Source organism: Aythya ferina (assembly GCF_964211825.1).
Source record: "Aythya ferina genome assembly, chromosome: 1".
NCBI classification, from domain to species: Eukaryota; Metazoa; Chordata; class Aves; order Anseriformes; family Anatidae; genus Aythya; species Aythya ferina.
Genome location: NC_140296.1, coordinates 180,278,514 through 180,291,871, shown reverse-complemented (window position 1 = coordinate 180,291,871; position 13,358 = coordinate 180,278,514). Strand labels below are relative to the sequence as shown.

The 13,358-nt window shown below is 37.0% G+C and overlaps 1 protein-coding gene across 2 annotated transcripts in view; it reads left to right on the top strand.

Annotated features, from left to right (window-relative positions):
- Positions 1 to 13,358, top strand: part of TFEC (transcription factor EC) — a 55,561-nt gene that overhangs the window by 29,688 nt on the left and 12,515 nt on the right. For both annotated transcript variants that reach the window (XM_084497461.1, XM_084497460.1), the window contains 3 exons: positions 7,921 to 8,035; positions 8,925 to 8,981; positions 12,521 to 12,596. In XM_084497461.1, coding sequence (XP_084353587.1) covers positions 7,963 to 8,035; positions 8,925 to 8,981; positions 12,521 to 12,596 — 206 coding nt within the window. In that variant the 5' untranslated portion in view covers positions 7,921 to 7,962. The remainder of the gene's footprint in view (positions 1 to 7,920; positions 8,036 to 8,924; positions 8,982 to 12,520; positions 12,597 to 13,358) is intronic.

Genomic DNA, 13,358 nt, shown 5'->3' with positions numbered 1-13,358 from the left:
GACAAAGATTTTGTTAAAACGTATTAATGAAGCACTCCAAGAATTGGTCTTGAGCTTCTGTTTATTTAATAATTTTGTTAATGACTCTGGTAGAAAAATATATGGTTTTGCTGATGAAATTCATTGAGGTAGCAAAAATAGAAAGCATTGCCAATACAAAGAAGGGTCAAGATATTGTAGAGGAATAGTTAAATGACTGAGATGACAAAATAGTATAAATGGAAGCGATGTAACAGGACTGAGTGCAAGGTCATTCATTTAAATACTAATAACAGGAATGTCTGCAGTAAGCTGAGAGTTCATTAGCTGGAGATGACAGAGAAAAATCTGATTATATTAGTTGCTTACAGAATGACTATAAGCCATCAAAATGATGAGACTGGAAAAAAAAAGGAGGGGGGGAGGGGAGGGAAGATAAATATGATCTTAGAATACATCAAGAGAGGGACGAGAGAGATTTCCAGAGACACAGAGGAATATCCACTGTGGAATTCACTGGGTAGAAACCTTTTAGAATACTGTAGACAAATGTAAGTGTACATCCTTCAGAAAGACTTATTCAAAGCAGAAAGCAGGAAAGGTAGAGAGAGGACTGTTAGGACAAATCATAGCATGGGAAATTTGGCTAAAAATGCATGGCCTGATCAGTTTAACAAAACAAAGGTTTATAGGATCTATGGCTACTCACATTGGGAAGTTAATTAATTACATAAGTTAAACAATTAATTACATAAGTTAAAGGAAAACATAAATGAAATAATATTTGTCTGGAGGTGGAGATAAAGCTTTTTAACAGCAGTCTGTAATCACTCAACTTCTGCAACACACTCCAAATCAAAATACTGGAGACAGGAAACCTAACTGATTTTAAGAAAGAGTATGGTTGGTTTATGTGATGTTATGATAATTCAACCCAATGTCCTCGGCACTTTCTAGCCCAGGGTCTCTGTGTCTAGGCTGAACATTACCACATTCAGCAGAGTTTTTAGATTAAGAAAAATCTATTCGCCTTTGGAACAGGGTTCACTTATTATTTTCTATCTGTGCAATATTAACTGTGATAGATTCTTACAGACTTGGATGTTACTGTAATACGAACACATCATGCAAAGATTAGCCAAATGAACAAATACTTAAATAGTATATGATGATGTAAGTGAACACTGTTGTGACATGGTACTGTGTTGGGACTACAGGTGAAAGGGGAAAAGTGACCCTTATAGATATGTTTTATCATATGCTATTTAATTTAATTCTTCCTTGAAATTAAATGATACTTGTCAATATCTGTCATGCTACGGGATTTGGAATACCATAGTATTTCTCTGTATTCCCCTTCATGAAGAAACAGTTTTTCTGGATTAGTAATGTTTCCCCCCCCTCTCTCGCTACCTCCAAACAAACAAACAAATAAATAAAGCATATTAAACATTGCAAATTGTGATCACTGCTGTTCATTGGCAGCCAACCATGCAAGTAGCGAACCCTTAATATTAATATTTAATGCACAGTCCTGCCTGCATGGCAGTTTAGATCCAAACATAACAAGCTCCTTTGGATGAGGCCTTTATAGTACTTGTGTTAGACATTGCCAGCAACCACAAGGTCTCAGGTTCTTGTGAGGTTCTGCTGAGCTCAAGCCAGGCAGAATCTCAAGCCAGTCACTCAGGTCCTCTTTAATATCTTCATCGATGATCTGGACGAGGGCATCGAGTGCACCCTCAGTAAGTTTGCAGATGACACCAAGTTAGGTGCGTGTGTCGATCTGCTTGAGGGTAGGAAAGCTCTGCAGGAGGATCTGGATAGGCTGCACCGATGGGCTGAGGTCAACTGCATGAAGTTCAACAAGGCCAAGTGCCGGGTCCTGCACCTGGGGCGCAATAACCCCAAGCAGAGCTACAGGCTGGGAGAGGAATGGTTGGAGAGCTGCCAGGCAGAGAAGGACCTGGGAGTGATGGTGGATAGTCGGCTGAATATGAGCCAGCAGTGTGCTCAGGTGGCCAAGAAGGCCGACGGCATCCTGGCTTGTATCAGGAACAGTGTGACCATCAGGGCTATGGAGGTGATCGTCCTCCTGTACTCAGCTCTGATGAGGCCGCACCTCGAGTACTGTGTTCAGTTTTGGGCCCCTCGCTACAAGAAGGACATTGAGGTGCTTGAGTGAGTCCAGAGAAGGGCGACGAAGCTGGTGAGGGGCCTGGAGAACAAGTCCTACGAGGAGCGGCTGAGGGAGCTGGGCTTGTTCAGCCTGGAGAAGAGGAGGCTCAGGGGCGACCTTATCACTCTCTATAGGTACCTCAAGGGAGGCTGTAGCGAGGTGGGGGTTGGTTTGTTCTCCCACGTGCCTGGTGACAGAACGAGGGGGAATGGGCTTAAGTTGAGCCAGGGGAGTTTTAGGTTAGATGTTAGGAAGAACTTCTTTACTGAAAGGGTTGTGAGGCATTGGAACAGGCTGCCCAGGGAAGTGGTGGAGTCACCATCCCTGGAAGTCTTCAAAAGACGTTTAGATGTAGAGCTTAGGGATATGGTTTAGTGGGGACTGCTAGCGTTAGGTCAGAGGTTGGGCTCGATGATCTTGAGGTCTCTTCCAACCTAGAAATTCTGTGATTCTGTGATTCTGTACTTCAGCTGAAGTTTGCCTTTATAATTGGTTTAAGCTTCAAAGTTGAGCATCTTTCAGGATTGAGCCCCATGAATGGAAATTCTTACGTTCCAGTCTTTGCACACAGGCATTGAAGATCCCATGACACTTTATACAAAAGAAAGAACGTTAACCCCAATGTCCTTGCCAAATGCTAACTTCGTTAATTACAGTCTGCTTTCTTTAATTCTCCTTGCAGTTTTAATTAGATATAGTATTATTCTCTTCCTGTACCACATTGTCACTGGTTATTCCCACTAAATCATTTGCTGTGTTAAAGGTTATTAATCTTTTGTCCAAAGCTGGCTGCATTTTAGAAGCAGAAAAAGTGAGTAATTATATCCTGCTATTTTTAATATGTCTGTGTTCACCCCTTGCATCTAAATTCTGAGACATACACACACAAATATATGTATGTTCAATGCAAAGGTTGAAAATGATGTGACTTACCAGTACTTCTCAGAACATCACAGCTGTGAACTAGTGTGGCTCTTGGCACCTGCAGGATAAATAGTTTATTTCCTGGGACTTATGAATTTTCATACCTGAATATCTGTGTTTCCACATATCTAAACTGAAACAAGAACATACTTTTGATGTAGTGTAATGAGGTGCAGCTTTAAAGTGCTTTGGGATTCATCAGATTTGTCAGTGCTCTATAATTATAAGATCACTATTGTATACACATCATATAATTATGCCATTGCAAATGATTTATACTTTAGTACTTTTTTGTACTTTTTTGGTAAAATTATGTCAATGTATATATTTGTCTTGTAGGTTAAAATTGATAGCTATTTGAAGCCTCAGTGCTGCAAAAATAGATAAATCTATTTATATGACATTGTAAGAAATAATTTACATTATGGTATATGGAGCTCCAATGCATAATCAAACAAAAAATCTTTTTTATGTTGTATCAAAATTGACTAATATCTATTTTTTTTTCTTGATATTCTGTAACAGTAGCAAGGATTTTCCAGGGTGAATATCAATTCAGGCCAAATTCAGGCAGAGAGTTGCAACAAAATTCAAAAGTGATATGTTTTTGACTTTGTATTTTTAAAATTCTCCCATAATAATCAATGTAAATATTTGTCAGGAAAGATCCAGTCTGTTTTGCTCTGTTTATCTCATGTGATTTTGAAAATAAGAGCTTATTTGGAAATTTGAACCTCATCTGGACCCAGTCTAACAGGTCTATGGTTTTCCTAGTTGCATACCCCAGAGGGTCTCCGAGCATAAGATTTCTCTTCGAACAATGTGATGATAACTACATCATCTAATTTACAGGCTGCTTTATACCCACTTTACCCAACTGTAAATGTGAAAATGCTGGTTAACTGAAGATGAAGACAGTGTGTCAAAGGGAGATCACTAGTGGATTTATCCACAAAGACACATAACCATCATAATGGTCATTTCATTGTATTTGAGATTTCTACCAAGTGGCAGTTGATAGTGAGATTGGCACAACTGCTTTTGTACTGAACAGTATCACCTACAGTGAAGGGCAACAAAAAATCTGTGTCTGGATGGAAAGTAGTTATGAAGAAAAGAACCTTTTTTCCATGTCTCCTTTCTGTGGTCAGATGAGTAAGCTGTTTATTCTGCTATCCAATTGTTCAGTGCATTGGTTGAGGCAGTAATAGACTTAAGTAGGATTGAACATAAAATTCTCTATTTCCTGGGAGTTACTTACCTAGAGGTTATTGAAAATGGTCCTACTTTTCACACCTCTGTATGTTTCAGTCAGAAAGATGGATTCTGCAACACAGATAGCACTTTCAAAGAAGTGAATGAGTGAGTATTTTGTAGGATCTCTGTGGCAGTGCTCTTGAATACGTTTATTCTCTGATGTCTAAGTTCTGGATAACAATTTATTAAGGCTAGACAACATTAGATCAAAGTTTCTCTTTAATGGTGTGACACAAAGCTGATTTTGACACTCCTAGTGATTGACATGTGATTAACATATATGAATCATTCTAATTAGTGAGGTTATAGGATTGTTGACATCAGTAGATGAATGACGTGGGTTTTGGTTTAATTTTTATCATCTCTGCATGAGGTTATGACTCTGTTTTCCTAATGATTGATAAAAATTGCCAAATGATGAGGGGAAAAATGCTATAGACTGTGTGAAACAAAGTTCATATGGGATATTTTGGGAAATATTACATGCCTTCTGCTGTTCGATGAAAACATTAATGAATGCAGCCAGACATAGACTACAGACAGATATAGCAGTTCTGCTGATGGAAAGAATCAAATGAATTTATATAACTCCATACAAAGTAAGCTGAGTTAGATGACATTACCTTCATCAACTGTGTGATCTAATTGAGCTGAAATGTCTGCCCGTAGTTCTGAGTTTACTCACCCTAATTGTCACCAGAGAGCCTCTTTTGAATCCTTACACACTTTTGAACTTTCAGATGTCTTGGTATTGTTTTTTAATTACCAGCCAGTTGGCTGTTTCTAACCTTTTCTCTTCAATTTGGGCCTTGTCAATTAAATTCATGCTGTTTTGAATAGACCATAGACATTTAACCATACCTAGATCATACAGATGACTTTGTGAGGGAAAATTAAAAGCACTCATTGATGCATCTCATGTGTTTTGCATCAATCTGTGGTTTACAGTTCTGATTTTTCCACTAATGGTTTTGATAATATTGTAAATTAGAAAATTTACGACCAGTGTCATGCAAAATATTGAACTCATGTACACAACTGTGCGAACTATGTAAAATACAACATGTATGATACAAATGAATTTCTCATTTGTTAGATTTTATATGAGATTATCTTATTTTCAGTGATTACCAATTCCTAGCATTTCACAACACTAGCCCAACCCCTATAATAGCCTTATTCAAAGTCCAATGAAATCAGTGTAGGAGTCACATTGACTCTCATTTTTTTTTATATCAGCACTAAATAGGAAATTCTATTTTCATATTATTTCAATAAGCCAAATTCATTTACATAAGTGTAGGAAGTCTTTAAACGTGTATCCAGAGCTAATATGAGTTTACTTTTGTAATATAGTTATACTATCATTGAAACAAAGAAAATCTAAAGTTAAAGCTGCAGTGAATGCTGTAATACTTGTCAGTTTACCTCTCAGGAATGAAACGAAGGTACTTAACATGGAAATGTGCTTAGCTTTCAAATCCTGCATATTAAACATAGCTTGTTCTTGAGTAATACTCATCTGAATTCCAAACATTCTTTTAAAAAGTGTTTTCATTGAGAGATCAAATATTTAATCAGACTTTCAAAACTGACTTGGTGTTTCGATTTCTAATGGTATTTAAGATTTTTTAGTTCTCTTAAATAATAGACTTCTACAAATTCATTGGAAAGTGAGCATGTTATTTATATGTATTTAAAAGGAATCCTGAATGCTTCATTCTATTGTGGGTTATTAGGAAAATTTAACACAAACTAGACTCTCAAATAATTAGAAAAAATATTATAAAAAAAAAAAAAGTTTATTTACTTTTTCAGAGTTAATATAAAAATGTAGTAAGAACTGCCATGGGATAATTTCACACTAAAAAAATCATTGGGAAAGTGTCTCCATTCAAAATGTTCCAGGTGGAGGCCGATGACAAATAGTGTCCCTCAGGGGTCTGTCCTGGAACCGATGCTGTTTAATATCTTTATCAGTGACACAGACAGTGGGATCAAGTGCACCCTCAGCAAATCTGAAGATGACACCAAGCTGAGTAGTGCAGTTGATACAACAGAAGAAAGGGATGCCATCCAAAGGGACCTGGACAAGCTTGAGCAGTGGGCCCACATGAACGTAATGAGGTTCAACAAGGCCAAGTGCAAGGTGTTGCACCAGGGTTAGTGCAATCCCAAACATGAGCATAGACTAGGTGAAGAACTCATTGCGAGCAGCCCTGCAAAGAGGGACTTGGGGGTTTTGGTGGAGGAAAGGCTTTGTATGAGCCATCAGTGTGTGCTTGCAGACCAAAAGGCCAGCTGCTTCCTGGGCTGCATCAACAGAGGATTGGCCAGCAAGTCAAGGAATGTGATTGTTCCCCCTCCACTCTGTCCTTGTGAGGTCCCACTTGGAGTGTTGCATCCAGGTCTGGGGTCTCCAGTAGAAGAAGGAGAATTTGGACATTTTAGAATATGTCCAGTGGAGGGACACAAAGATGATAAAAGGGCTGGAGCACCTCGCTTATTAGGTGGAAAGAGTTTGGGTTGTTCAGTCTGCAGAATAGAAAGCTTTAGGGAAACCTCGCTGAAGTCTTTCAATACTTAGAGAGAACTTATATAAATGATGAAGAGCAAATTTTTCAACACAGGCAGATAGTGATAGGACAGGGGAGAATGGTTATGAACTAAAAGAGAGATTTAGATTCGATTTTAGGAGGAAATTCTTCACTCAGAGGCTGGTGAAGCACTGAAGCAGGTTGCCCAGAGAAGCTGTGAATGCCCCATTCCTGAAAGCATTCAAGACCAGGTTCTGAACTAGATTTCTGAGTCATTTTGTATTGGCCCCAAAAGAAAACAACAAAACAGTCTGCACAAACTTTATGTGCATCATAGAATGAAAAAGAAAAAAAAAGGGAATAAAAAAAGGAAAAAAAAAGTTGCTTAGCTGTTTTACATTCTTGGTTGTCTTGGACTTGGAGTCTATTTTCACATGAACATACAGCAATATATAAGACAATAATCAATAATGAAAGGATTGTTATATGGTCATAGAAACTGAGTCCAAACTGTTCATTACTAAACTTCAATACAGTTAAAAAGTAAAGGTAATATTTGGGTGATAATCTGGAATCCACAGAATCATTATGTAGTAGTTCAAAATCAGCAAGGTTACTTTTCCTTTCAACCTAACTTTTGTTTCAAATGCAGTTGTGCTAATCCTGTTATTTGAAAATATGGAATAGAATTAATTCAAAAACAGACACCATGGGCCATATCCTTCCATTACTCTGCAGCTAAAACCTGTAGAAATTTCACTTGGAAATCTGCTTGTAGAACAATGGCACACTTTGATCTTTCACTTTTGAGGTTACTTAATATTACTTAAGGACTAAGTTTCCCTTTAGACATATCTATAGCTGCTTCTAAAGAACATCAGTCTCATATTCAAGAAACATATTTTTCTTTTGTATTTATGGCTTTTTTTTTTTTTTTTTTTTTTTAATCTTCTAAGTTTTTTAACTTATTCTAATTGTTTTTTTGTTGTTGTTGTTGTTTTGTTTTCTCTTTCTTCTTTTCCTTTCCTCCCCCTCCCCCTTAAGCTATCTAGCAGCATTTTGGATATATATAACAGTGACCAGGGAATGACACCAGCTAATATGGGTCTCACAAATGCTTCTTGCCCAGCTAATCTACCAGTAAAAAGGGAACTCACAGGTAAAAGAACTCTCAGATTTCAGCATTTTATAATTTAAGAAGTTATGATGTTTCTCTTAAAAGTTGAACAAAAAATACTCATGAAATAAATCTCCATAATAATTCATTTCCTGAGAATTTTGCGATATGTAGTTTCGTTTAAGGAAAAGAACAAAGACCATGAAGAAATGTTTTCTTTCTGTTCTCCTCTTTAGCAATTGAGAAACAATGTTTGCCCTGTGATTTTCATGAACATCATGCTTCTTATAAACCTAATTATTTTAGAAAACAGTGGATTCTTCCACATGTTGGCTCCTGATCAATGGTATAAATAAATTATCATCCATTAAATTTGTTCCAGGGTGGAACAAATGGTTCTTTTAAAAGCTTACAATAAGGCTATTCAAGGTAAATCTATATTAGTGGATTAACAACTTTAAAAGTTACATTCAATTAATCCAAAGAATGCTACCAACCATGTACAGTTTATTAGTGTTACTCAGAGGAAACACTGAGTTTGTCCAATATGAATATATTAGAAATCTGATTAACTCTTGCATTATGGGATATAAAAATCCATATTCACATTACTGTGTTGTTTTTTCCTGTTGTAAACTACAGCAAATAGTAGAAAAATACTCCTCCATAACATTTCTATATTCTTAAATAAAAAATGTGCAATAATAAATATCTTAAGTAACCCGTCAGACTTGCTCAAAAATTTAGTACTGGTAGAATGTAGATTTGCTTATGATCTTGTTTAATAATAAAAAGAGTAATAAAGTAAAATGAATAGAAGTCTTTCGAGTGTGTGTGTGTGTCTGTGTGAAAAGAGGCTATTTTGAAATGGTGATAGGAAAGCTGAAATTGTAACTTGAGGACTGTTGTAATAAATGTTACTTTCTGTCAGAAGCAGATACAAGAGCAATGGCCAAGGAGAGACAAAAAAAGGATAACCACAATCTCAGTAAGTATATGTTCATCTTCAATCTTGTTAAATGAAATACAGAACTAATATACATTAGCTGCCATGTCTCTGCTCATTTTCTGTGTCTTGGCAGGGTAATCAGATTGAGCTCAGTCTGTAAACACAGCCAACCACATAGCTTTCTCCTCTGAACCAAATTTGTCTTTTTTTTCTTTTAAAGTACCTTACATATCTTTAATTTCTTCCCATATCATCTCCTGCTATTATGTTTTGAGTTTACATTTCTATATATATCTTGCACTATTCCATTTTACTTGATGTCTTTAAGAATTACAGTGCAAAACAGACAATAAAGGAGTAAAAAATAAAATAAAATAAAATAAAAAATCAGCCAACCAAACAACCAAACAACAGAGCAATGATGATCCAGACTCCTCTAAAGCATCCAAGCGAGACCATATCTCTCTACAGTCAATTGAAAGAAAAAAAAAAAAAGGAAAAAAAAACAAACAAACAACACTGAAAACATCCCTCCACAACCATTTTCAGACAGTAGTTAAGCACTTAAAGCTATGAAAATTGTACGTCGCAGAAGGAGATTGGGGCACAACTGGACAAGACACAGTGCTCTGACTTCTCTGATACACATACCCTCTGACCGCTGTAGGCTGGGGTAGACTTCTGTTTCCTTTGTGGACATCAGTACAGTAGTGCAATGATAGTTTCATTTTAGTTTCAAAGGAAAAGTCTTCTGTACTTGATGCTTAGAACACAGTGAAATTTATAGTTCGATGTTTAAATATTAAACACGTAAAAATAAACAACATTTTGGTTTATCTAGAATAGATAAAAATATTTTTGATTGCTGAAAGAAGATTGCCTGTAACATTAGGCAATTTTTCTCTCTGAAGAGTAATTTAAAGCAAAAAACCTGAAGCATTCCCTTTGAAAAGTGTTGAATGAAACAATTGCATTTTCCATCTCTCCTTTTCATTTCTTCCAGCAGAAATAATTTGTGAATGTAAGTCTAAGTTCATAATTAGTTAATAACTACTATTTTAAACTTTGTTCTCTGTCTATTCCAGTGATCTTAGGGTTATGAATTTACTTGCATGTACCTGGAAGTATAAGTCCACAGGTACAACATACTGGCATCTTTCTGCTACTGATTCCAGAAGGAATCCTTGTTTCTGTATGTATGTTTTTGTGGATCACAAACAAGCCATGTAGATTTTTGCATTTGTTGCTAGCTCATTTTCTTGGAAGTGTCACAGTAGCTGCTGCCTGCCTTATTTGGGCAGGAATACGGTGTTTTTGCTGGACTAGGAAAGGAGGTGGGTAGGAGTTGTCCCTAGCTGTATGAAGGGGAAGAAGAGGAAAGACAGGCAAGATAGGTACACGCATACATTAGGGATGCCTCCACTGGTTTGGTTTGGTTTGGTTTGGTTTGGTTTGGTTTGGTTTGGTTTTTTGGGGAGGGAGGAGAGGGCTCTGAGATCATCCTTGCTGCACACAGAAATGTCTGTGAAGTGTCCTTCACAACTGGAAAGTATGCCGAAGGCTGTATGCCAGGATCATGGCAAGAAAACACATAACATATTTTCTGGTTTGGCTCCAGGTGTATATTTCAGAGCTCAAAGTCTCTCTGGAGACAGGTCTACTGTGTGATGCCTTAGGCATATTAACGCATTACCCAAGATGGTTTTGTTAGTGTTATTTACTATTTAACGGTACTGTGTTTTTTAGAGATGGTCTGAAAAGTCAGGTTTTGGAACCTGTCCTGGTTTCAGTTAGAACAGAATTAATTTTCTTCCTAGTAGCTGGTGGAATGCTGTGTTTTGGCTTAGGATGAGAAGAGTGCTGATAACACCCCGATGTTTTAATTGTTGCAGAGCAGTGCTTATACCAAGCCAAGGACATCTCAGCCTTTCGCTCTGTCCTGCCAAGAGGCAGGCTGGGGGTGCAGTAAGAGCTGGGAGGGGACAGACCCAGGACAGGTGACCCAAACTAGCCAAAGGGGTATTCCATACCATCTGACGTCATGCTAAACAATATATAGGGGTGGCTAGCCGGGGGGAGGGGGCCGGACTGCTCAGGGTTAGGCTGGGCATCGGTCAGTGGGTGGTGAGCAATTGCATTGTGCATCACTTGTTTGTACATATTATTATTACTTTCCTATTATCACCATTGTATCGTTATTATTATTATTGTTATTATTATTTTATTATTATTATTTTCCTGTCTTATTAAACTGTCTTTACGGGCTTCAATTTCCATTTCTCTCCCCCGTCCCAGAGAGGGAGGGGGGAGGGTGAGCGAACGGCTGAGTGGTATTTAGCTGCCGACCAGGTTAAACCACGACAGAACCTGATGAGAATTATGCAAACATTCATGTTGCAGGTTGAATTAAAGTCCATATTTTACAGAAACGTTCTTATACGTCTTATAGAAAAGCCTTCCTTTTGACATGTTAGGTTCCCAATGAAACCCTGAAAAACAATTTAGGTCTAAGAAATGGAGCCACTTCTTCTAGTAATACCAAGAGTTTAATCCATTACTATTATTGTTACTATTTAAATGTTTATACTTTCTGTGCCACCATTATGTACAAAAAATCCCTCTAAGTGATAAGATGTCCTTTGTGCCACTGATAAATGTGAGATTTCTGCATATACATGTATATGTAGCTGTAGAAAAACTTGCGAGGAAGAAGAGGAGAACTCTCTCTAAATTAGTCAAATGGAGGCAGAAAGGTGACAGGCCCATTGTGTGCACACACTCATCTGGATACCCATACAGCACTGAAAAAGTGGACTGAGAACACAGAGATGGGAAACTAATTTTAAGAGGCTTATCTTCTCTTTTTGTCTTTCTAACTAAGCTGCAAATAAAGCAAGATACCATACATAATTTGTCTTGGAAGAATACATTTATTTATTTATTTTAATGACTTTTTCTTCATTTTGTTGAGTGTTTTGAAAGTTATTTTAAGTATGGTTGTGCTGTCCATTATCAAAGAAAACAAATATGCTGGGGATGGAGTGTTTCTGGGACACAATCTTCCTCTGTTTCAGTGAAGAGATGGTTGCTGTTAAGTCCTATCCATGGTTTACAATGCTGAGAGAAGTAGATAAGAGATAAAAAGCTGTTAACCATGGTCTGTAGCAGGAGTTTTGACAAAATGTGAAATATTGTATGAGTTGTCCTGCATCCCTGTTGAAGTCCCAATGAATGCTGAAACCCCCAATAAAAGCTGAAAACTCTTGTGTGGCAGCACAGTGGAAGAAGGGTGCATAAACTTCAGAAGAAATTAAGCGTAACTCACATTTAAAGAATGTGAGACTATTTCACTCTCTGAGTCTAGTTTTAAACTGGAGGAAACCTACATACAGGGTAGGATGCAGAGTTGATACTAATCATGGAGTTTGTCATAGGCAGGTAAGAGATCATGTTGGGATTTCTTTTTCAGGAAATTTTATGTACATTGACTGACTTGTTTTTAACTAATTATAACAAAGTATGTTGACTTTCTGCAAGAATATTTCACCATAGAAATAATAACCATTTCTTTTTAACAGTTGAGAGAAGAAGAAGGTATAATATTAATTACCGAATCAAGGAGCTTGGCACACTCATCCCCAAGTCTAATGATCCGTGAGTTCAACAATCTTTCCTATAATAATGTTTATAGTTTAAATACAGGAAAAAAAGATAGTTGCATGTAATGGCCACAGGACTGACTGATAGGATACAGAATCTTCCATGCCAGGCCACTAGCTTGGATCAGGCTGTTAAGTAACAAACTTTTGACAGATTTTTGGTGTCTGTTGGGAAAAGGATAATTAAATGAAAACAATTACAGGGTGTTAAAGGCAGAGATCCACACACACAGGGTGAGTGTGTGGGGAAGAAGATAAACCAAAGACACCACAAGTATGCGTGGTGTCTCTGGAGAAGAAAGGAATATTTTCAGCCCTTGTCATGGGCCCTCTAGTGGGATAAAAAAAATTGTGTGTCACTGTCTGCATTTTGGCTATCAAAAATAAATAAATAAATAAAATCATGTTAAAAGATTGTAGACTGAGCATTTTTCAGAAGTCCTCCACACACTGCAGGGAAAAAATAGTCTTGAAATGCACAGATAAAAATAATAATTGCTATAATTGCTACAATAATTAAATTTCATACTAATGAGTATACTTATATTAACAAAAAACGCACATTGCTTATACTATATCTGCCTTCCCTTAGAGCTTGTATTTATCATCAATATGAAAAAAAAAAAAAAGCCACCTCAATAGGAAAAAAACTACTGTAGGATTAGCAATAATGATTCAGTGATATATTAGGACGTTAGTCTTAGAGTTTTCATGTTACGCAGGGAAGCCTTAAGACCATGTTTGTATCTTGCATAAA